At 43.0% G+C, this 26,288-nt stretch overlaps 1 protein-coding gene across 1 annotated transcript in view; it reads right to left on the reverse strand.

Annotated features, from left to right (window-relative positions):
- Positions 1-725: 725 nt before the first annotated feature.
- LOC115464453 (vomeronasal type-2 receptor 26-like) overlaps positions 726-26,288 on the reverse strand; it is a 69,366-nt gene continuing 43,803 nt past the window's right edge. Inside the window, exons 5-6 of the mRNA XM_030194833.1 lie at positions 18,502-18,628; positions 726-1,630 (exon numbers count right to left, since the gene is read on the reverse strand). Of these exons, the coding sequence (XP_030050693.1) occupies positions 726-1,630; positions 18,502-18,628 (1,032 nt within the window). The remainder of the gene's footprint in view (positions 1,631-18,501; positions 18,629-26,288) is intronic.

A 26,288-nucleotide genomic window follows, 5' to 3' on the forward strand; every position in this document is an offset into this window, starting at 1 on the left:
GACTGACAGATGAACAAAGAAGTCACTAAGCAGGTAAGTTAAATAATTAGGTTTTGGTTTATTAAATACAGTTATATATTACAATTATACATTTTTGTTATTTAAACTATAAATATCGCGAAATTATGGTTTTTTTCTCGAAGTGACACACCACCCGAGTTATGCTCGGTTTTTTGGCGAATTTTGACACACCAAGCTCAAAAGGTTGCCCATCACTGCCCTAGGGTGCCCGGTTGGTGTCCTGGCATGTGAGGGGGACCAGTGCACTACGAATCCTGGCCCTTCCCACGACCCAAAGCCTTGCATTTGTTCGTTTTTGAGCTGGGTTGCTTCGATTTCGATTATCGCTAAAAAATGAAAACGCCCAGCTCTAAAAACACCCAAATCCAATGCATTCGCCTGGTACAAATGGTATTTTCGAATAAAAAGATGGACGTCCATATTTTTCGCAAATACGGTTCGGTCCGCCCCTTCACGTCCCCGGTCTCGGAGATGGACGTTCTTACACATAGGCATTCACGTTCGATTATGCCCCTTCACATCTTCTTAATTTTATATTCAAACTGTGTATAATATCTAATTTTATCTATAATATAACATATGTGAAATTTAGGATGGTCTCAACCAATGATGTAGTTTCTTTGTAAAAAAAAAAAAAGACATTCAACTTCGACTTCCCAACAAAAGATAACAATATTTAAATTAATTCATCCTTTAAACAAATATTAATAATTCTTGTATTTTGATAAGCATTCTCTGCTGTTCCTTTCAGGTCTCAACAGAATAACGTAACACTTAGGGAAAAAGATACAGCCCAGAAGTCCAGCACTGGAGGCCAGAATAGCAAATATCTCCACAGCCACCGTGTATTTGCCCTTGGTACTCAGGTATGTTGGGATGAAGGAGACCCAGACACTGCAGAACACCAGCATGCTGAAGGTGATATACTTGGCCTCATTGAAACTATCAGGCAGATGTCTTGCTAGGAAAGCTACGATGAAGCTGATAGCAGCCAAAAGTCCCAGGTAACCCAAGACACAGTAAAAAGCAAATATTGATCCTTCATTACATTCAGTTAGTATTGTTCCAATTTCTGAATTCTTATTAAGATATGGGAATGGGGGAGCAGTGAACAACCAGACAAGACACAGAACAGTTTGAATAAGGGAACAGGAAATTACTATAGAAAATGAAACCCTGGAACCCATCCATTTCCGGAGCTTGCTTCCAGGCTTGGTAGCATGAAATGCTATGACCACAGTGATGGTTTTGGCCAATACTGAGGAGAGAGCGATGGAGAAACTGATCCCAAAGGCAGTCTGTCGGAGAATACAGGTTACTTTGTCAGGATGGCCGAGGAAAACTAAGGAGCAGAGGAAGCAGAGCATGAGTGAGATGAGGAGAATGTAACTGAGTTCTTGGTTGTTTGCTTTCACTATGGGGGTGTTCTTGTAATGAATAAAAATTCCCAAGATGACAGTATTAATGAAAATGAAGAAAATGCAGATGAAAGTCAAAGTTATCCCCAAAGGTTCTTCATAGGTCAGGAAAGTTATCACTTTCGGGATGCAGACATCTTTCTTCTGATTGGGCCATTGTTCCTCTGGGCATTTCATACAAACATCCATATCTAAGAATGAAAAATATTGTTCAATTAGCTCACAAATGGCATCAGTTATAGGACAGTAGCTTTTCCTTATAATAAGGCTTGTTTCAAAATGACAGACAGTATCAAACACTAAAGAGTAATGAACAATGAGCTTACTGGAAATGTAATCATGCATTATCTTTTAGAAGAGCAAAAGAGGAGCAGACCCACATAGAAAAATGAAATAATATTTATTTAATGCAGATACATAAAAACAGCATACAATTTTCCTCTAACCGCCCAATATGGCCATATTTCACCCTAAAAAGAGCTACGACAGGGGGTTAACATAAAACTGTATAATGAATACATAAAATGCCATCAGATAATATCCTATATAATAATTTGCACCATGAACGTTCCATGAAGCTGCCTGGGCCCGTACCTCCATTCTGATTGGCTGTGCCTGGGACTGAAGCCTCGGATTACATCATCCAAAGAGCCCAAGCAACAACAGTGCGGCCCTAGCCCCAGACAGCTTCATCGAACGTTCATCTTGCATTCCCAACGTTCCAATGTCTCTGACTGCGTTCGTAACATTGGAATGTTGGAGGAGCAGTTTCAGCCCTTCGCCACGCCCTCCCAAGGTCGCCGCTCCTCACCCCTCCACCCCCCCCCCCCCCGATGTCGCCACCACTCCCCCCCTCGGTCCGACGTCAGCTGCCATTTCCGGCCACTGCTGCTTCTCTTGTTGAGCAGCAGCGGCCGGTACAAAACCAAAAAAAGCAACTTAAACCTGAAAAAATGCTTTTAGAAAGGAAGCGGGGCACCGCAGGCAGCCATCAGGCATTGGCTGTCAGCTCTGCAGCCGCTCCTCCTCTCACGTCGCTGCGCTTCTCCGGGATTCTACTCCAGGGGCAGTGACGTGAGAGGTGAGAGGAGGAGCGGATGCAGAGCTGACAGCCGATGGCTGCCTGCAGTGCCCCGCTTCCTTTTTAAAAGCATTTTTGCAGGTTTAATTTGTTTTTGTTTTTTTTTGTACTGGCTGCTGCTGCTCGACAGGAGAAGCAGCAATGGCCAGAAATGGCAGCTGAGCTGACGTCGGACGGAGGGGGGGAGCGGCAGCGACCTCGGGGGGGGGGGAGGAGGGGTGGCACCCTGGGGGGATGGAGGGGTGAGTGGCTGCGACCTGGGGGAGGACATGGTGGTGAGGGCGGCAGGGGCGGGCCCTGAGACCACGGAGGGGGAGGGGGTCCTGAGACCAGAGGGGAGGGGGGTCCTGAGGCCAGAGGGGAGGGGTCCTGTAACCAGAGGGAAGAGGGGTCCTGAGACCTGACAGGAAGGGGGGATGGAGACCTGAGAGAAGGGGGTGGGAGGGGACCAGAGAGGGAGGGGGAGGGGGTCCTGAGACCACAGAGAGGGAGGGGGGAGGTATCTACACACACTCTCTCACACACACTCTCTCTTTCTCACAGTCAGTGTCTCTCTCACTCTTATACACTGTCTACCACACACTCTATATCTCACACTGTATCTCATTCACTCTCTATCCAGCTTATTTTCGAAAGAGAAAAACGCCTATAGTGCGATCTAAATCGAGAGATAGACGTTTGTCTCGCAAAGGTGCCCAAATTGGTATAATCGAAAGCCGATTTGGGGCATTTCCGACTGCACTCGCGGAACGAATAAAGTTGACGGGGGCGTGTCGGAGGCGTGGTGGAGGCGGAACTGGGGCGTGGTTATCAGCCGAGGAGAGATGGGCGCCTTTAGCTGATAATCGAAAAAAAAGGCGTTTTTACCGCAATTTTGGGTCACTTTTTTTGGACCCTTATTTTCACGAACAAGTCCCAAAAAAGTGCTCCAACTGCCCGGTCTCCCCCAGTGGTCACTAACCCCCTCCCACCAAAAAAACCCCACTTTAAAATCTTTTTTTCCAGCCTGTATGCCAGCCTCAAATGCCGTACCCACCTCCATGACAGCAGAATGTGTTCGATCATGTCACAGCCTTTCCCTGGGTCAGATGTGGCTCTCGGGTGCAGTACAGGGTCACATCAGCATTGCATTGTGGTGGGTGTAGGGTATTGGGCTCCGTGATTTCATTAGTTTGTGTTACAGTCTCACGATGTTGGTAGTTGGTAGGCTCTTCTCCCATGGTGCTTTTCCCCCTGCCTACTGGGTCAGAGTGTGCCCTGTTGTGTTTCCTGTTGTAGTCCATGCGGTAGTGGCCGTTTTTGTAAGCCAGTTTTAGTTCCCTTTCCTGTGTTAGCCACGTTAGAGAACTTAGTTCTTCCCTTGAATGTGGCTGAAAGAGGGCATTGTACAGCATTCTGCCAGCTTTGACCTACTACTCATCTCAGTACCAGGGAGACTCGTTGCCAGTGGGGCACAACCTCTGAGCTGCAGTTAACTGTGAGTAAATGCAGTTATTCCAATAAAGGACGTTTTCTGAGAGATTAGTCTTCAGGTGTCAACTGGTGTGCCAAGGTTATATAGCAGCAACCAGTCCTAGAGGCCTGCGTGTATGCAGGTCCCTGGAGCACTTTTAGTGGGTACCGCAGTGCACTTCAGCCAGGTGGCCCCAGGCCCATCCCCCCCACCTGTAACACTTGTGCTGGTAAATGGGAGGCCTCCAAAACCCACTGTACCCACATGTAGGTGCCCCCCTCGCCCCTAAGAGCTATGGTAGTGTTGTACATTTGTGGGTTTTGGGGGAGGGGGGTTGGGTGTTCAGCACCCTTGGTAAGGGAGCTATGCATGTGGGAGCTTTTTCTGAAGTCCACCGCACTGACCTAGGGTGCCCAGTTGGTGTCCTGGCATATCAGGGGGCCAAGTGTACTTCGAATCATGGCCCCTCCCACGACCAAATGGCTCGGATTAGGACGTTTTTGAGCTGGGCGTTTTTAGTTTCCATTATCGCTAAAAAAAACAAACGCCCAGCTCAAAAACGTCCATTTTTTTGAAAATATGGTTCGGCCCGCCCCTTCACGGACCCGTTATCGGAGATAAACGCCCATGGAGATAGGCGTTTCCGTTCGATTATGCCCCTCCACGTGTCACACAGTCACTCTCAAACACTCTCTCGATCTCACAGAGAGTCTGTGTATCGCACATTACTCTCTCACACTCTGTCTCACACACACACTCTCTCACACACACTGTATCTGTGTGAAACACACTCTCACTGTGGCTCACATACGCACTCGCACACACTCTCATTCTCACACACACACTCTCTCACAGACACACTCGCACCCACACTCACTCTCTCTCTCTCTGTCACACACACACACTCACACATTCACTCTCTCTCTCTCACACGGTCCCTCTCTGAAACATACACACTCTGAGGAAAACCTTGCTAGCGCCCGTTTCATTTGTGTCAGAAACGGGCCTTTTTTACTAGTGATTTAATAAAAAGAACTATAACTTAATACACCCTCCCTCAAATTTCTATAAAGGGCGCCTTAAGTTGTGTGCGCCAATTTGGTTAATTGATTAACAAGCCAATCAGTGCTGATAATTGGTAGTTAACAACCAATTAGCAGTAACAATGAACGCGGACAGATCACCACCATGGATACCTGAATGTGGAGTCCCCCAGGGATCCCCTCTATCACCAACATTGTTCAACCTAATGATGATACCTTTAGCCAAACTACTAGCCAATCAAAACCTCAACCCCTACATTTATGCAGATGACGTCACAGTTCACATCCCATTCAAACAAGATCTAAATGAAATTACCAACGAGATCAACCAAAGCCTCCAAATAATGCACACCTGGGCAGATGCATTCCAATTAAAACTTAACGCAGAAAAAACACAATGTCTTGTACTCACCTCACAACATAACACAAAAAACTTCAACGCCATAAACACACTATACTGTTCTCTTCCGGTCTCACAAAACTTGAAAATTCTTGGAGTCACCATTGACCGAAACCTCACTCTTGATACCCACGTGAAAAACACGATGAAAAAGATACACCATGTGGAAACTTAAAATAGTAAAACCTTTCTTCCCGAGATACATCTTCCGTACCCTGGTACAGTCAATGGTAATAAGCCATCTGGACTACTGCAATGCACTATACGCCGGGTGCAAAGAACAGACAATCAAAAAACTCCAAACTGCCCAGAATACAGCCGCCAGACTCATATTTGGAAAAACCAAATATGAAAGCGCAAAACCCCTAAGAGAGAAACTTCACTGGCTTCCACTTAAGGAACGCATTGCGTTCAAGATCTGCACGATTGTACACAAAATCATTCATTCAGACACCCCAATCTACATGCTAAACTTCGTGGACCTACCTCCCAGAAACGCCACAAGATCATCCCGTAAATTTCTCAACCTGCACTACCCCAGCTGCAAAGGACTTAAATACAAGCTGATGCACGCCACTACCTTCTCTTACAAGAGCATGCAGATGTGGAATGCATTACCTACAGACCTGAAAGCAATCAAAGAAACATCTATCTTTCAAAAATCTCTGAAAACATTCTTCTTCAACAAGGCCTACAATGAGAACCTATAACCTCACTAAGTCCACTCAACTATGAACGCACACCTTCTATAACTACCCTAACAACTCTCTTCCTTCTTCCCTGTCCCCTTCCTTAATCGCTACACATTACTAACTGTATCTGATATCCTCTTATGACAATGTTATCAAATCTATGTAAGCCACATTGAGCCTGCAAATACTACTACTACTACAATAGGTGGGGGAATGTGGGATACAAATGCAATAAATAATAATAATAAATAATTTACATGTACAATTTTCTAGGCTTATTCTAAAATATAGAACACATAAATTCTAATGCACGCAGCTGAAAAGGGGGCATGGCCATGGGCGTGGAATGGGCAGGATATCGGTGTTTCAAAAAACTATGCACACTATTATGGAATACACCCGATCTCCACCTAAGCTAGGCGCAGGCTTTTAAGCATGGTTTTAGGTGGCCTAAATGTGTGCACCTAAATTTTAGTTGTAAGAATGGCATGTGAGCATATTCCATAAACTGCGCCTAACTTTAGGCATAGTTTATAGAATCACGCCAATCGCATGGTTTTTCAGTGCCAATACTTAAAGCACCATTTATAGAGTTTGGCCCCCTAACTGCCAGATTCTATATCTCATGCCTTCATTTCCGTGTGGAAATTCATGCGTATTCTACAACAATGCACATAACTTAATTGGTTGACTAGCTAATCAGCGCTGTCAATTGGATGTTAAGAAGCAATTATCAGCACTAATTGGCATAAATTTGAATTTCCGTGCACTACTGTCAATGCGTATTCTGTAATGTTGTGCACTTAAATTCTAAGTCACATGGTTGAAAATTGGGTGTGGAATAGTCAGGACATGGACATTTTCCACTTGGGATTTACACAAGGTTTTAGTTACTGTAACTGACCATGACTAAGTTTAGTCGTGTAGACTCTTGGTCAGTGTATTCTATATACCGCATGGAAATTTAAACCTATTCTTGATATGTAGGCATACATTAGAGAATACATCTAGGTGTATTTTTTTTTCTGCATGGAATTTTCAGGCACCTTATGTAGAATCTAGCTCTTAGAGTGTATTAAGTTGTAGTTTTCTTGTTAAATCATATTATTTGATGGACTTTTATGTTTTCATTTTACAGTTTTATGTTAAGCCCCTGATGCAGTCCTTGATAGGGAGAAACATGGTCATGTTGGTTGGTTAGAAGAAAATTATGTGCTGTTTTTATATATCTGCATTGAACAAATATTATTTCATTTTTCTTCATGGTTCTGCTCCTCTTTTGCTGTTCTATATATTGTAAACCACTTGTCTGTGTGCTTTTTGGGATTACTTGTTCGAAGTACCTGAAATGGATGCTTTTAACAGACAGGGGTACCAATTTTTTGTCACGTACTCTGAAACAGGTATGGGAGGCATTTGGGATCCAGCACATACGTACAGCGGCCTACCACCCCCAGACAATGGGTTGGTGGAGCGCTTCAATAAGACCCTGAAAATGCTGTTAAGAAAGGGACTTGGAATCCATCATGAACAGTGGGATTTGTTAATTCCTTTTGTGTTGTATGTGTGTCGGGAAAGTGTGCAAGCCTCCCTAAAGGTCTCTCCATTTGAGTTGATGCATGGGAGAGTACCCAGGGGAGGGCTGTATATTTTAAAAGAGCAGTGGGTGCCACCCGAGGAGCAGGATAAGGACGTTAATAGGTATTTGGTGGATCTAAAGGAGCGCTTGAGGAGGGTACAGGAGGGGGCGCAGCAGCAGGTAGCCAGAAGCCAGGTCACCCAAAAGACCTATTATGATAGGAAGAGTGCTAATCGGACATTTCAGGTGGGGCAAAAAGTACTGGTATTGATATCTGACTCACCACATAAATTCACAAGCCAGTGGAAAGGGCCTGTAACGATAGAGAAACAGTTAGGTCCCACCACCTATGCTGTGAGACATGAGCAAGGCCGGATACAAACGTATCATGTGAACGTTCTGAAGCCCTGGCGGGAGAGAAAGGGGTTATGGAGTCGGGGGATACAGGAAGGGGAAACACATAGTAACATAGTAGATGACGGCAGAAAAAGACCTGCATGGTCCATCCAGTCTGCCCAAGACAAACTCATATGTGTATACCTTACCTTGAATTTGTACCTGTCCTTTTCAGGGCACAGACCGTATAAGTCTGCCCAGCAGTATTTCCCGCCTCCCAACCAAGAAGACCTGGGGCCCCAGATTACAGAGTTCTCACAGAGGGGGGAACCCCAGATAGATCCAGGCCTTAGTGAACCCCAGCAGCGGGATCTGCGGGCACTCCTAGATGAGTTTCAGGATGTGTTGACCGCTCGTCCCGGGGAGACCACTCTCATAACTCATGATATTATATCATAGCCAGGGAGAGTAGTGAGGCAGCGGCCCTATCGTCTCTCCCCTCCCAAGCGGCAGGAGGTGGTCTGGCAGGTTAAGGAGATGGTATCCTTTGGGGTAATCGAGGAGTCATTCAGTCCCTGGTCAAGCCCAGTGGTGCTCGTACCAAAAGCTGATGGTACCTGGCGGTTCTGCATTGACTTCTGCCAAGTCAATGCCCTGTCCACCCCGGATGCTTACCCAATGCCCCGCATTGAGGAATTACTGGATCGTATGGGAACCGCCAGGTAGCTGTCTACCCTGGACTTGACCAAGGGCTATTGGCAGATAACCCTGACGGAGGGAGCACGGCCAAAAACTGCTTTTGCTACCCCAGTAGGACTTTATCAGTTTAAAAGAATGCCCTTCGGGTTGCACTCAGCAGCTGCGTCCTGCCAACGGTTGTTGGATCGAATATTACGTCCGCATCAGGAGTATGCGGCAACATACTTGGATAATGTGGTCATCCATAGTGAGGACTGGGACACCCATGTAGTCCGGCTCAGAGGGGTACTGGATACGTTCCGACAGGCAGGTTTAACCTTAAACCCCCAGAAATGTCATTTCGGCCAGCGACGCGTGAAATATTTGGGGTACTTGGTGGGGGACAGACATATCACTCCCTTGTGTGATAAAGTGGCTAGCATTAGGGAGTTTCCGCGTCCGGGGAATAAGAAAGGGTTAAGGCGATTTTTGGGCATAGTGGGCTACTATCGGAGGTTTATTCCCCATTTCGCCTCAATAGCAGCCCCTTTAACAGATAAGTTGAAAAATAAGAGCCCTAACACTCTTCAGTGGGATGGGGAAAGTCAAGAGGCCTTTGATAAGTTAAGGTCGATATTGTGTCAGGAGCCCGTACTTAGGGCAGTGGACTTTGATAAAACCTTCGTGCTCCAGGTGGACGCCTCTGGGGTGGGGTTGGGGGCAGTGTTATCCCAGCTACATGAGGGACAAGAGCATCCTCTCCTGTACCTGAGTCGCAAGTTATTACCGCATGAGACGAGGTATTCCACCATTGAGAGGGAATGTTTGGCCATCAAGTGGGCCATACAGGCCTGTCACTTCTATTTGGATGGCCGAGCATTTACGTTGGTGACTGACCATGCTCCTCTCAAATGGTTGGGACATATGAAGAACAACAATGCCCGTCTTACCCGGTGGTACCTGGCCCTGCAACCCTACCGCTTCCGAGTGGAGCACCGGGCGGGTCGGCTGTTAACCAATGCCGATGTCCTGTCACGGATTGCTAGTGAAGAAATAGAAATCCCTAGCAATCAGTTGAGGATGGGGATATGTGAGAGTGCAGGTGAAAGGGGATCCGGGAAGGCGCGAAGAAAGGGGGTACAGGGAGCTGGGGAATCCCAACGGGGCAGATTTCATGTGCACAACACCCACATTCAGAAAGCTGGGCTACCGGAGGCAGCGAGGTTGGCTGGGTTAAGGAAGAAGGGGAGGAACTACCAGTCCCAGAATCCTTCTCTTCCCCACCCGGCTGTGCAAGAGTTAGGGGAGGAGATAGAAGATTGGGAAATGGTCTCTGAGGAAGGTGATGAGGGCCAGCTGGAGAGATGGGGGGCGGGGGAAGTTGGAGAGGAGGATAAAATGGAGATTACTGAAGGGCTAGGGGAGGAACAGATGGAGATTGGAGCCCTAGCTCAAACCCAAAAAGCTGCTGTAAGAGGGTGGCTAGCTGTACCTTGGAGAGACTGGTGGAAGACCGGAGGAGAGAGGCTAAGGCACTGGGGGAACTCTCTACTAAAGAGGAAACAGGTGCAGTCTGTGGGAGAGAAAGAGAGCTGGGCACAATTGAAACCCCAGCCTGAACCAGGCGGGAAGAAAGCTATGTAACCGTGCTGTAAGAAGGTGCAAGAAAGACTGTGTAGACTGTTGCATACTTAAAAGGTCTGGGCTGCAACCTACTAAGCTATTGGGTTTTTCCCTCTGATAATGTACTGTTCCCTAAGTGACGTAATCTGAGCTAAAGTGAAGTGAAGTTATATGGACTGTTTTGAACCTGAATTTGAAGTTATATGGACTGTTTTGAACTTGAATTTGACTGTGTTGAACCTGAATTGTGCTCTAGGCTGCTGGCCTAAACAACCTGGAGTGAAGGATGTTTTGTTTGATTTGAAGCAAAAAAATAAAACCTCTTACTTATAAACATTGGGCTTTGAATGTGCCTCTGTGAAAGGAACGGAGGGAGGAGGAAGTCCTGGGAGTTCGCAGGGCCTGGAGCCAAGGCTCAGAGGAGCCAGATTGCTGTGGAGTGAAGGCAACAGTCATGTGGAGGAGGAGGCAACTAAGCAGGATTGAGCCTGGGTGGGTCCTGGATGGGTGACCCAGCTATAATATGCATTGAAGAGGAGCCTGCTCAGAGTGTCCTAGTGCAGGAGACCCTGGAAAGGTAAATGGAAGCTTGGCCACTGTTTGAAAATCAGGATACTGGGCTAGATGGACCATTGGTCTGATCCAGCATGTCTACTCTTATATTCTTATGTTATATTCAGTCCCTTGTTCATATTGGGGTCAGATGACTGCTGGGGTGTGCAGAAGCAGGATTCATGATCGCCTGCTCAAAGTAGAAAGCAATGCATATCCTTTCCCATTTAAAAGTTACCCTGCTAATGGCCAAAATGGTCATTTTAGAATGTCAGCTCCTTCCAACTATGAGCAAATCACATAGCCCTCCATTTCCCCAGATACAAAAGAAGAAATATATATATAATCTCACCCCCTTTCCTAACTAGCCCCCAAGTGTTACTGTATTGTTTTCCCATTGAGTGGAGGATGTCTCAGAAACCTATTCAATACACAAAGTCATTCCAATAAAAATATGTCACCAAAAATTTTATTATTGACCACTATTATCTTCTTAATTTTATATTCAAACTGTGTAAAATATCTAATTTTATCTATAATATAACATATGTGAAATTTAGGATGGTCTCAACCAATGATGTAGTTTCTGTGTAAAAAAAAAAAGACATTCAACTTCGACTTCCCAACAAAAGATAAAAATATTTAAATTAATCCATCCTTTAAACAAATATTAATAATTCTTGTATTTTGATAAGCATTCTCTGCTGTTCCTTTCAGGTCTCAACAGAATAACTAAAGAGTAATGAACAATGAGCTTATTGGAGATGAATTCATGCATTATCTTTTAGAAGAGCAAAAGAGGAGCAGACCCACATAGAAAAATGAAATAATATTTATTTAATGCAGATACATAAAAACAGCATACAATTTTCCTCTAACCGCCCAACATGGCCATATTTCACCCTAACAAGAGCTGCGACAGGGGGTTAACATAAAACTGTATAATGAATACATAAAATGCCATCAGATAATATCCTATATAATAATTTGCACCATGAACGTTCCATGAAGCTGCCTGGGCCCGTGCCTCCATTCTGATTGGCTGTGCCTAGGACTGAAGCCTCGGATGACGTCATCCAAAGATCCCAAGCAACAGCAGTGCGGGCCCGGCTCAAGGCTCATTGAACGTTCATCTTGCATTCCCAACGTTCCAATGTCTCTGGCTACATTCGTAACATTGGAACGTTGGAGGAGCAGTTTCAGCCCTTCACCACGCCCCCCCCCCGAGGTCGCCGCCCCTCACCCCTTACCCCTCCCCCCAGGGTGTGAGTGATACATGCAGAGAGTCTGCATGTATCACACACATACTCTCTCACACTCTATGTGTCTCATATACGCACTCTCTCTCACACACACTGTATCTGTGTGAAACACACTTCACTGTGGCTCACATACACACTCGCACACACTCTCATTCTCACACACACACTCTCTCACAGATACACTCGCACCCACACTCACTCTCTCTCTGTCACACACAGACGCTCACACATTCACTCTCTCTCTCTCTCACACAGTCACTCTCTCAAACACACACACTCCGAGGAAAACCTTGCTAGCGCCCGTTTCATTTGTGTCAGAAACGGGCCTTTTTTTCTAGTGATTTAATAAAAAGAACTATAACTTAATACACCCTCCCTCAAATTTCTATAAAGGGCGCCTTAAGTTGTTTGCTCCAATTTGGTTAATTGATTAACAAGCCAATCAGTGCTGATAATTGGTAGTTAACAACCAATTAGCAGTTAGTTAGAATTTACATGTACAATTTTCTAGACTTATTCTAAAATATAGAATACATAAATTCTAATGCACGCAGCTGAAAAGGGGGCATGGCCATGGGCGTGGAATGGGCAGGATGTGGGTGTTTCAAAAAACTATGCACACTATTATGGAATACACCCGATCACCACCTATGCTAGGCGCAGGCTTTTAGGCATGGTTTTAGGTGGCCTAAATGTGTGCACCTAAATTTTAGTTGTAAGAATGGCACGTGAGCATATTCCATAAACTATGCCTAACTTTAGGCATAGTTTATAGAATCACACCAATCGCATGGTTTTTCAGTGCCAATACTTAAAGCACCATTTATAGAGTTTGGCCCCCTAATTGCCAGATTCTATATCTCATGCCTTAATTTCCGTGTAGTAATTGATGCGTATTCTATAACAATGTACATAACTTAATTGGTTAACTAGCTAATCAGCGCTGTCATTGGATGTTAAGAAGCAATTATCAGCACTAATTGGCATAAATTTGAATTTCCGTGCACTACTGTCAATGCGTATTCTGTAATGTTGTGCACTTAAATTCTAAGTCACATGGTTGAAAATTGGGTGTGGAATAGTCAGGACATGGACATTTTCCACTTGGGATTTACACAAGGTTTTAGTTACTGTAACTGACCGTGACTAAGTTTAGTCGCGAAGACTCTTGGTCAGTGTATTCTATATACCGCATGGAAATTTAAACCTATTCTTGATATGTAGGCATACATTAGAGAATACGCCTAGGTGTATTTTTTTTCTGCATGGAATTTTCAGTCACCTTATGTAGAATCTAGCTCTTAGAGTGTATTAAGTTGTAGTTTTCTTGTTAAATCATATTATTTGATGGACTTTTATGTTTTCATTGTACAGTTTTATGTTAAGCCCCTGATGCAGTCTTTGATAGGGTGAAACATGGTCATGTTGGTTGGTTAGAAGAAAATTATGTGCTGTTTTTATATATCTGCATTGAACAAATATTATTTCATTTTTCTTCATGGTTCTGCTCCTCTTTTGCTATTCTATATATTGCAAACCACTTGTCTGTGTGCTTTTTGGGATTACTTGTTAGAAGTACCTGAAATGGATGCTTTTAAAGGATTCCATACATCTTATCCTATCAGGTTGTGATTAGTTTTGCTGGCAGTATCCAGCTCATATTTTTGGATTAGACATAAGGTATTCCACTAGGCCATGTGAAGACCCATTTTATATAGAATACTGAGAGTGTAATTTAGATATCCAGATCAGGATGTCTCAATTCTGGTGATGTTTTGGAAAAAGCAGGAATGGATACATATTTGCTAGCCCAGTTTGGTCTTCAATAAAGGCATTTAAAAAGGAGATAGAGCAGCTTTTAAACTAGAAACAGGGGGAAGGCTGACAGTCGCTCAAAAGCACATGGTTCGGGATAAGGTATCTTTCAAAGACATTACCGAAACAGGGAAGATAGGGTATCCTGATATTGAGGTTGCAAAAGAGACCATAGTAGATCATTAGGGGCATAATCAAATGTTGCTGGCGATCTATTTTGACGGCGGCGCAACAGCTGGCAGGAACCGTATTATCGAAAAAAATGGCCGGCCATCTTTTTTTTCGATAATACGGTTTAGCCCGGCCAAATGCCAGAGTTCACCGGGTTTGAGATCGCCGGTTTTGATTTTCAGTGATAATGGAAAAAATGCAGGCCATCTCAAACCCGCGAAATGCAAGGTATTTGGTTGTGGGAGGAGCCGGCATTTGTAGTGCATTGGTCCCCCTGACATGCCAGGACACCAACCGGGCACCCTAGGGGGCACTTCTAAAAATTTAAAAACAAAATACAAATAGCTCCCAGGTGCATAGCTCCCTTACCTTGGGTGGGGAGCCCCCCAAATCCCCCCACAAACCCACTCCCCACAACTCTACACCATTACCATAGCCCTTATGGCTGAAGGGGGGCACCTACATGTGGGTACAGTGGGTTTGGGGGGGGGGGTTGGAGGGCTCAACACTTAGCACCACAAGTTTAACAAGTAGGGGGGGGGGGGGAATGGACCTGGGTCTGCCTGCCTGGAGTGCACTGCACCCATTAAAAACTGCTCCAGGGACCTGCATACTGCTGTCAGGGAGCTGGGTATGACATTTCAGGCTGGCATAGAGGCTGGCAAAAAAGTGTTTTATTTTTATTTTTTTAGTGTGGGAGGGGGTTGGTGATCACTGGGGGACTACGGGGAGGTCATCCTCCATTCCCTTCGGTGGTCATCTAGTCAAATGGGGCACCTTTTTGAAGCTTGGTCGTGAAAATTAAAGGACCAAGTAAACCCGGCGAAATACTGCTTAATGCCGCTTTTTTTTTCCATTATCCGCAAAAGCCGGCCATCTGGTAGCCATGCCCATGCCTGCCCATGTCCCGCCTTCGCTACACCACCAACATGCCCCCTTGAACTTTCGCCAGCGAGGCAACGGGAAAGCGGCGATGCTGTCAAAAAAGCCACTTTCCATTATACCGATTTTGCCGCTTTTGAGAGATCGCCGGCCATCTCCCGATTTATGTCGGGAAATGGCCAGCGATCACTTTCGAAAATAAGCCTGCAGGTGTCCTTAAATAAAAATTAAAAGGAGACAAAAGATTGCAAATTAATACTGTCAAGTACTGAGTATGATGTAAATAGGAACAACAAACATAGTTTGAAATGTCTATATGCGAATGCCATGAGCCTAAGAAATAAGATGGGAGAGTTAGAATATATTGCACTAAATAAAAAATTAGATATAATAGGCATCTCTGAGACTTGGTCTAAGAAGGATAACCAGTGGGACACTGTCATACCGGGGTACAAATTATATCGTAGTGATAGCGTGGATCGAATTGATGGAGGGGTAGCATTGTATATTAAGGAGAGCCTTGAATCAAATAGATTGAAAATTCTGCAGGAAACAAAACACTTCTTGGAATCACTGTGGATTGAAATTCCATGTGTAAAGGGGAAAAGGATAGTGATAGGAGTGTACTACTGTCCGCCTGCCAGGATGAACAGACAGATGCAGAAATCTTAAAGGAAATTAGGGACTCAAACAAACTGGGCAACACAATAATAATGGGTGATTTCAATTACCCTGATATTGACTGGGTAAATGTAACATCGGGGCATGCTAGGGAGGTAAAATTCCTTGATGAAATCAAGGACTGCTTTATGGAGCAGCTGGTACAGGAGCCAACGAGAGAAGGAAAAATTATAGACCTAGTCCTTAGTGGAGCACATGATCTGGTGCGGGAGGTAAAGGTGCTGGGGCCGCTTGATAACATTGATCATAATATGATTGGATTTGATATTAGCTTTGAAGTATACTTAGGAAATCAAATACGTTAGCGTTTAACTTTAAAAAAGGAGACTATGATAAAATGAAAAAAACGGTGAAAAAAAAAACTTAGAGGAGTGGCTGCGAGGGTCAAAAATGTACATCAGGCATGGATGCTGTTCAAAAACACCATCCTGGAAGCCCAGGCCAAATATATTCCATGTATTAAAAAGGGAGGACGGAAGACCAAACGACAGCCGGTGTGGTTAAAAAGTGAGGTGAAGGAAGCTATTAGAGATAATAGAAAATCCTTCAGAAAATAGAAGAAGGAACTGACTGAAAATAATAAGAAACAGCATAAGGAATGTCAAGCCAAATGCAAAGCGCTGATAAAGAGAAATGGAAATGGGATTTGATATACTGCCTTTCTGTAGTATTTTGCAACTACATTCAAAGCAGTTTACATATATACAGGTACTTATTTTGTACCTGGGGCAATGAAGGGTTAAGTGACTTGCCCACAGTCACAAGGAGCTGCAGTGGGAATCGAACCCAGTTCCCCAGGATCAAAGTCCGCTGCACTAACCACTAGGCTGGACTTCGAAAAAAAGATTGCATTGGAGCAAAAACAAATAGTAAAAAGTTTTTAGGTATATTAAAAACAGGCAAAAGAATCAGTTAGACCGCTAGATGACCGAGGAGTAAAAGGGGTGATCGGGGAAGACAAAGCCGTAGCAGAGAGATTAAATGAATTCTTTGCTTTGGTCTTCACCGAGGAAGATTTGGGTGGGATACCAGTGCCGGAAATGGTATTCGAAGCTGACGAGTCAGAGAAACTTAATGAATTCTCTGTAAACCTGGAGGATGTACTGGGGCAATTCTACAAACTGAAGAGTAGTAAATCTCCTGGACCGGATGGTATTCATCCCAGATTACTGATAGAATTTAAAAATGAACTTGCGGAGCTATTGTTAGTAATATGTAATCTATCCTTAAAATCGAGCATGGTACCAGAAGATTGGAGGGTGGCCAATGTAATGCCGATTTTTAAAAAAGGTTCCAGGGGAGATCCAGGAAATTCCAGGAAATTATAGACCGGTGAGTCTGACGTCGGTGCGAGGCAAAATGGTAGAGACTATTATAAAGAACAAAATTACAGAGCATATTCAAAAGCATGGATTAATGAGACGTGAAAGTCAACACGGATTTAGTGAAGGGAAATCTTGCCTCACCAATCTACTACATTTCTTTAAAGGGGTGAACAAACGTGGATAAAGGTGAGCCAGTTGATATTGTGTATTTGGATTTTCAGAAGGCATTTGACAAAGTACCTCATGAAAGACTTCAGAGGAAATTGGAGAGTCATGGGATAGGAGATAGTGTTCTATTATGGATTAAAAACTGGTTAAAAGATAGAAAACAAAGAGTAGGGTTAAATGGTCAGTATTCTCAATGGAGAAGGGTAGTTAGTGGGGTTCCCCAGGGGTCTGTGCTGGGACCGCTGTTTTTTAACATATTTATTTAGTGAGGTAATTAAATTTGTTGATGACACAAAGTTATTCAAAGTCGTTAAATCACGGGAGGATTGTGAAAAATTACAAGAGGACCTTACGAGACTGGGCATCTAAATGTCAGATGACGTTTAATGTGAGCAAGTGCAAAGTGATGCATGTGGGAAAGAGGAACCTGAATTATAGCTAAGTCATGCAAGGCTCCACGTTAGGAGTCACAGACCAAGAAAGGGATTTAGGTGTCGTCGTCGATGATACGTTGAAACCTTCTGCTCAGTGTGCTGCTGGGGCTAAAAAAGCAAATAGAATGTTAGGTATTATTAGGAAAGGAATGGAAAACAAAAATGAGGAAGTTATAATGCCTTTGTATCGCTCCATGGTGCGACCGCACCTTAAATATTGTGTTCAATTCTGGTCGCCGCATCTAAAAAAAGATATAGTGGAATTAGAAAAGGTACAGAGAAGGGTGATGAAAATGATAAAGGGGATGGGATGACTGCCCTATGAGGAAAGGCTACAGCAGCTAGGGCTCTTCAGCTTGGAGAAAAGGCATGTGAGAAGAGATATGAGAAAAGTCTATAAAATAATGAGTGGAGTTGAACGGGTAGATGTGAAGCGTCTGTTTACGCTTTCCAAAAATACTAGGACTAGGGGGCATGCGATGAAGCTACAATGTAGTAAACTTAAAAAGAATCGGAGAAAATTGTGCTTCACTTAATGTGTAATTAAACTCTGGAATTCGTTGCCAGAGAATGTGGTAAAGGCGGTTAGCTTAGCAGAGTTTTAAAAAGGTTTGGATGGCTTCCTAAAGGTAAAGTCCATAGACCATTATTAAATAGACTTGGGGAAAATCTATTTCTGGAATAAGCAGTATAGAATGTTTTGTACTTTTTGGGGATCTTGCCAGGTATTTGTGACCTGGATTGACCACTGTTGGAAACAGGATGCTGGGCTTGATGGACCGTTGGTCTGTCCCAGTATGGCAATACTTATGTACTTGTGAATATAGGCCTGATAGTGACTAAAGAGTGCCCATGAGCATGGCACATTAAAATATGAATTCACTCACCAGTTTGGTTGGAGACCTCTCCCTCTGGACAGGGGATACAGTCATAGCAGCAGAGAGGCTCTCCTTCCCTAGTTAATTTCCTGAAACCAGGAAGGCAACTCAGGCTGCATCTGGACTCTGGAGGTATCTGAAGATTGAGAAAAAATCTGAATAACTTGACATAATACTGGATAATGGCTTTGCAAATGCAGTGTTACTTTTCTGTCTAAATATGAGCCAGTTTTCCCATTTAGTTTTTGAGCTCTTTACCAAGCTATTTGGTAGAATATAGCGGTCAGTATGTGCTCTATTTTGACTGGAAATATAAATAATATGAAATAAGTTTGACCTGGAATCAGTCATTCAGGCTGATTGGGAAATTATCCCTTACTCGTAAGACTTGCGCTGTGAGAAAAGGACTTTTAGTTGATGTCTTTGTTGCCTTCTTTTCTACCTCTAACACTGAAAATTTACCTAATGGATCTGCTCACCATTGTTTGCTTACTCTTTAATCATTTAGCTATCACCTTTATCCAGAGTGAGTTTCATTCAGGTACATAAGGTGTTTGTTGTTTAAAGTTGTTGCCTTGTGAAATGGATATATTATGGCCATTTAAGGCTTCATATAACCCAAGTTTATCTTAATATCTGAAGGATGCAGCAAGGTTGTTTCAGGAACAGGGTCTAATGTTACACAAATAGCAACACCATTCTGCTACTGTCTAGATAACATATCCATTGATATGAAATTACACTGCAGACATAGCAAGTCTAACTTTATATTATTAACTTATCTATATAAAGTTAGGCCGTCATATTCAGCAAGCTAAATTATATAGTGATATGACAATAATACACCATTTTTGCATAAACTTCACTGGCTACCAGTCCAACACAAGGCCAAATTTAAAACTCTGATCTTCAGGACCCTTAAAAGAAATCGCCCGGAGCACTTGCAGAACAGGATCTTCCTCTATACTCCTCCAAGGTCATCCCAAGGGGTATCCCTAACCACACCCTCTCCAAGGGATCACATGATGTGACTCCTGCAAGTGAGCCTTCTCCACTCTGAAAGGCTTTGCTTCAAGGAGCAGGTAAAAAGTTGGTGTTTCAACCAGGCCTTTAATGGAAGAAGCAACTAACTTTCTAGTCACTGTTTTGCCACTCCAACCCTTGCTATGATAATATTAAAGCACTTTCTGACCTCATTTGTCACTTTCTCTAAATTGGTATCTTATTTTCTTAGTCCTGTTACTCTATCTTAGTAGCCTATTGGTTAGTGCAGTGGACTTTGAGCCTGGGGGAGAGTTGTTTGATTCCCACTGCAGCTCCTTGTGATTCTGGGTGAGTTACTGAACCCTCCATTGCTCCTGGTATAAAATAAGTATCTGAATATATGTAAACTGCTTTTAATGTAGTTGCAAAAACCTCAGAAAGGCAGTATATCAAGTCCCATTTCCCTTTCCCTATCTATATGTTCTGTCTTTGCTGACACCCTATCCTATTAAAATGATTTATTGCATATTTTGTTGACTTTGCAATGTAGCTTAGTATTATATCACAAAAGAGAAAGAGAGCAATACTACCAAGTAATCAAAAAAACAAGAAAAAAGCTCTCATAATAGCTGTGGCACAGAAAAAAGTACTTGAATCTATCTCACTATATATATAAGGCTTCACATTGAGAGTCGTAGTGCTCTTCTAACATCGGAGGGGGTTCTCATCACAGACAGAAAAACCCTTGTGTTTCAAAAGGTAAAGGATACTAAAAGAATCCACAGAATCAAAAAAGGAGCGGATCCATATCAAAAGAACTAATAATAACAAGTTGAAATTAACTTTTAAGCATGCAGGTATAGATAAAGAAGTGTCATGGGTTCCAAACACACCGACTCAGGCCTCAGTTTCACAAAACATCGCTGTATCAAGGCGTGTATTTACCACAAATTTAGACACAGGTCTGTTTCCTGCTTGTTAGGGGGATAGATTCAAGTACTTTTTTCTGTGCCATAGCTATTATGAGAGCTTTTTTCTTCTTTTTTTGATTACAATATAGCTTAGTATACCATACTTTATATTGTTGTTTGAATATTTTTACTACTGTAATTGTCTATTGCTTATGTTTGGCTTATCTTACTGTACACTACCTTGAGTGAATGCCCTCAAAAAAGTGGTAAATAAATCATAAGTATAAATGTTACTATTGAATATAGCCTGAAAATATGCAGATAAATTAACATATCTTTAAGCAGCCATAGTAACATAGTAAATGAAAATTCAATTAAATTCAAATAAATTCTTGCATACCACTGTTACCCCCTTTCCAGGGTTCAGTGTGGTTTACATTTTAGGTGAGGAAAAAGCAAATATTGTTAATGTGAGGTTTAAGAAACATTAGAGACCATTGGATTAATGCATGAGACCATAGGCGTAGTTTGACTGTTTCCTTTGTGGGGGCAAAGGATGAGGCGGAGCATACTAGCATATTCATTTGCATATATACATATGCAAATGATATGCTAATATGGAGGAAGGAAGGAAGGGAAAAAGAGCTGGCTTTTTTTGGGAATAACCATAATGAATACAGTATGTATGAGATATCAAGCCAGCTCTTTCTCCTTTCCTTCCTTCTTTCCTCCTTACCCAGCACTCCCTCTTCCACTCCAGTAGTATTTCCCCACCCCCTTTCCCATACCATGCCAGTGTTGACCTTAGAAATGCATAAGCTCTATATGTAGATCCTTCAAGAGGTAGTGTGTCATGATTTAGGCTCTACACCCTTTCTGATGTTTTGGTGCCACCTCAGTAAAGCCAACACACAATCTCTCCACTGCAATACACTATACACAAACTTGTGCAAAAACACACTCATAACCTTACTAAACCATAACAGCACTAATTCCAAGGACAGGACGAGCTGCAACCTTATGTGTGAAAAGGCAGAACTGTAATTACACCAGGCTCTAAAACACCAATACACTACCTCGTAAAAAACACATTACACAAGGAACTAGAAAGCAAAAAATATGAAGGCAAAATACTGAACTGGAAAGTTAACTAAAGAAGTCAGACTCAGCATGCAGCAATACCAGAAAAATTGAAACTTACATGCAAAATTTCACAGATACACATTTCAAAAAGCTGACATATTCCAATTAATAAATTCTGAATAAAATACTTTTTTCTACCTTTGTTGTCTGATCATTTAGTTTTTCTATTCGCTTTGGTCCCAGTGTCTTCTGTTTTATGCAGTGTCTTCTTTCCATTTGATATTCCATTTAATAGATTCAAAATAAAATACTTTTTTGTACCTTTGTTGTCTGGACATTTTACTGTTCCATCATGCTGGTTCCCGTTTCCTCTTTTCCTGTCTTTCTGCTAATTCTCCTTCAACTGCTTGCTGTCCATTTGTATTTCCTCTTCTCTCCTGTCTTATTCCATTCCTTCACTACACCTACCTTTGACACATTATTTCTTTTTTAGCTGTTTCCTCTGTTTTTTTTTCTTTGCTGCCTCTCTGTTCACTTAAATTTCACCCTCGTCCTCATCCTTCTCCTTTTTAGTTTTCAGCTATCAAATTCCATTTCCTTCTCTCACCCACTAGCTGCCCCATTCCTCTTCTCAGTCCTTCCTCCAACCTTCCATTTCCTTTCATCTTTAATCAACTCTCCATTACCACATTTCTGCCCCCCCATCACTATCATCCTCTCATTTGTTTCCTTCCCACCTCCCCTTTGGCCTCTCCCAAATAGTTCCACCATTTGTAGCATCTTCCTCCCTCCAACCTTCTAGCCCAGCACGCCTGCTCCCTTTCTCCCCTTGTAGCCTAATATCTCCCTGTCCCTTCCACACACACATCCACACCCCAGTATCTTCCAGCCCCCCTCTCCCTGTGGTCCAGCATTTCTTCCTCTCTCTCTCTCCCCTCCCTCCAATTGTCCAGCATTTCTCCCTCACTCCCTTCTGTCCCTGGATCCACAATCTCCCTCTTTTTCTCTTTCCCCTCTAATGTATATCTATCCCTCCCTCTCATCCATCCCCATGTACAACCTCTCTTCCCTCCTTCTTCTCTCCCACTGCCCACATCACTCTCAGTATCTCCCTTCCTTGCACCCTGGGCCCAACATCTATCTCTTTCGTTCTCTTCCTTCCCCTTTTAGCATCCCTCCCATCCCCATACAGCATCTCTCTCTGTCTCCCTCCCTCCCACTTCCATGTGCCAACATTTCCCCTTTTCTCTTGCTGTCCCTCCCTCCTCCTCCACATCCAGCATTATTTTTCCCTCTCTCTCCCCCATGCATCTCCCCCCACCAACATTCCCCACCTCTCTCGCTCTCCTCTACCTAGCATTACCCCCCCAACAGTGCTCCTGTGACTGTCTCTCCCTGTCTCCCTGCCACCAGCCAGCATGCTGCCTCGGTCTTCCCCGCCGGCGCTGCCTCGGTCCCTGACTCCCTGCAGCATTTTTGTCTTCACCCGTCCTGTACCCGTCGCCATTCATTCTCTCACAGGCAGCCTCGTTCCCGCTCCCCTTTGCCGCGTCCTCCGGCTCTCTCTGATGCACTTCCTGTTAATACCAAGAAATAGAATGTTACAGTAATCCAAGTGAGGTAGGACTAACATTTGGACTAGTAGTGCGAAGGCGTTTTGGTCAAACAATGATCTGACTAGATGTAGGTGTCTCATTTTGAATAGTGTTTTCTTCCATATCTGATTAATATGGGAAGCGAAGGTGAATGAAGAGCCAGGCAAGACCCCCTAGTACTCTGGTTTCAGAATTGACTGTAAAGATTTGACCATTTTGGTCAATAATATTGATGATGGATCTCAAAAAGGAGGAAATATTTTTCACTCAATGAATAATTAAGCTCTGGAGCTCATTGCTGGAGAATATGGTAACTGCAGTTAGTGTATATGAGTTTAAAAAAGGTTTGGACAAGTTCCTGGAGGAAAGGTCCATATTCTGCTATTGAGATAGACATGGATAAAGCCACTACTTGTGGAATGTTGCTACAAATTGGGATTCTGCAAGGTATTCGTGACCTGAATTGACCACTGTTGGAAGCAGGATACTGGGCTACATGGACCATTGGTCTGACCCAGTATGGCTGTTCTTTTTTTTTTTTTAATTTGTATGAAGTCTTTATTAAAAAGAAAAACAAAAAAGGCAACAGTCTACTTGCTACATAAAAGTCTGTTATAAAAAGTAGACCGATACACATATATAAAAACAAAGAAATAATTTATTCAAACCAAGATAAAGTACAATAAATGCATTACACATTCAAAAGTAAAATGGAGAAGGAGATAAGACAAGCCACTTTCCAAACATATAAAAGTGTATAAAACGTTGGATGGAGTTAATCAAATCTAATACTGTATCAGTACATACCTAAAAATCAGGGGTGATCAACATACCCCTTCAAAAAAAGCCTAAAACAAAATTTAAAAGATATACATTAATCCCATCTTGATCAGCCCATGTATCACAAACTCTACATCTCACCAGTCAGCTCAATTAAAATTCTCATCATATCAACAATTGACTATATTTCATGGTGTAAAGCATTCAATTACTCACTGTTATAAATCTTCAAGGTGGTCTATTTGTAGAAGATTTATAACAGTGAGTAATATGATGAGAATTTTTTAGGTATGTATTGATACAGTATTGGATTTGATTAAATCCATCCAACGTTTTATACACTTTTATAGGTTTGGAAACTGGCTTGTCTTATCTCCTCCTCCATTTTACTTTTGAATGTATAATTGTGTAATGCATTTATTGTACTTTATTTTATCATTTGCTGTTATGACTTTTTATATATATATATATATATATATATATATATATATATATATATATATGTACATAGCTTGAGATGATGTTATCACTATTTTTGTGTTTTTATTTGTAGTTTTACCCCTGACGCAGCCTGAGGGCGAAACGTGGCCACGTCGGGTACTGCTTTTATCTTGGTTTGAATAAATTATTTCTTTGTTTTTATATATGTGAAGTCTTTATTAAACAATTGTCAAGACATCTTCACAGAGTACAGCAAACCAGAACATATATGCAATAACATATCTAGCCAACACTACTACTACTACTACTACTACTTAACATTTCTAGAGCGCTACTAGGGTTACGCAGCGCTGTACAATTTAACAAAGAGAGACAGTCCCTGCTCAAAGAGCTTACAATCTAATAGACAAGTGAACGGTCGGTCCGATAGGGGCAGTCAAATTGGGGCAAAACTTCCAGGAGTGCCATACCCCCACAGAATACCACAGTATTTTTTCTTGAAGTAAAACAAAGTAAGTGCAACTTCAAAGTGTTTTAACAGTTTTCATGTACCCATCCCCCCTAATCCTACCCCTCTCCCCCAACCCACGTAAATCCACAACTGCACAGGATCCAACTACACCACACATCAACTCAGCAAGCACAGTACTTCAAAAAGGGGTTCCAAATAGCCTCCCATTTGGCTAGAGTGTGACATTTGATTGCCCAAAGTCTTTCCATCTCACAAATGTACCATAGTTTGTTTAACCATTTAGTAATAGGAGGGACTGAAGGTTGCTTCCAGTTCACAGCTAATATCACACGAGCCGCAGACATCGCATGTCTCACTAGTAAGGATTGGGACTTGTTTAGGCCCGGGGGCTGTTTGCAAAACAAAAAATAAAGCGGAGACCAGCTAAGTGGTCTCTCTATCCATCTCTGTACTCTATATTGTATTCCCTTCCAATAGGCCCTAGCCTTCCCACATGTCCACCAAAGGTGACCCATAGTCCCCTTAGCCCCACATCCCCTCCAGCATGAAGCTGACACTTGAGAATAAATTTGACTAAGGTGTGCTGGCGTCAGGTACCATCTGTACAGCACCTTGATACAATTTTCTTTTATAGGAACAGAGATAGAGACCTTTAGAGAAGCCCGCTCCAGGAGAGACCAGTCATCCTCATTGATTTCAATCCACAACTCCTCATGCCACCTTATACGGTGCGCACAAGCAAGTTTAGCCAATGATCTCAAATATTTATACAAGCCAGAAATCAAGCCCTTTGTGCCCCTAGAATCCTCACAAAAATCTTCCAAATAAGGATTTTCTATAAGTATCTGGGTCTTAATTGTGGGAGAGGATAAAAAATGTCTCAGCTGAGTATAGGCATAGAACTCCTGTGGCAAAATGGAGAACTCTTTCGCCATAATGTTGAACTATTTAAGGGCATCTCCCTCGTACAATTGACCCTAACTTGTAAGACCCAGCGAAGCTCATCGGGCAAAAAGCCCCTGACCCATGCCCGGAGGAGTCATTGGGTTCATCCAAATAGGTGATAGCACCATTTCGGGCTTAGAAAACATGACATCTCAGTAATATAAGGTGGTTGAAATCGAGGGGCAAATGCGCAAAGGAATTCTACAGAACTTCCTAGGGATCCACATGAGCCCACTAAGGAGAGAGAGAGCCACAGCCTCCTGCTCCAGTCTAACCCAAAGTTTCTGATGAGAGTTCTGGTGCCACTCTAGGTCAGAACGGGCCTGGGCCGCCCTATAATACCAAACAACATTAGGCACTCCCAAACCCCCCTTCACCGTATCCTAGTAGAGAAGAGAACGCGGCAATCTAGGCCGTTTATTATGCCAAAAGTACAAGTTTAATCGCCTTCGCATATCAGAAAGAAAGGATCGAGACAATCTCAAGGGAAGGACCTGAAATAAGTACATCAATCGAGGGAGGACATTCATTTTTAAAGTAGCTATATGTTCAAACCAAGACAGACCCATCCGGTCCCAACGATCC

Source organism: Microcaecilia unicolor, chromosome 3, assembly GCF_901765095.1.
Source record: "Microcaecilia unicolor chromosome 3, aMicUni1.1, whole genome shotgun sequence".
NCBI lineage: Eukaryota > Metazoa > Chordata > Amphibia > Gymnophiona > Siphonopidae > Microcaecilia > Microcaecilia unicolor.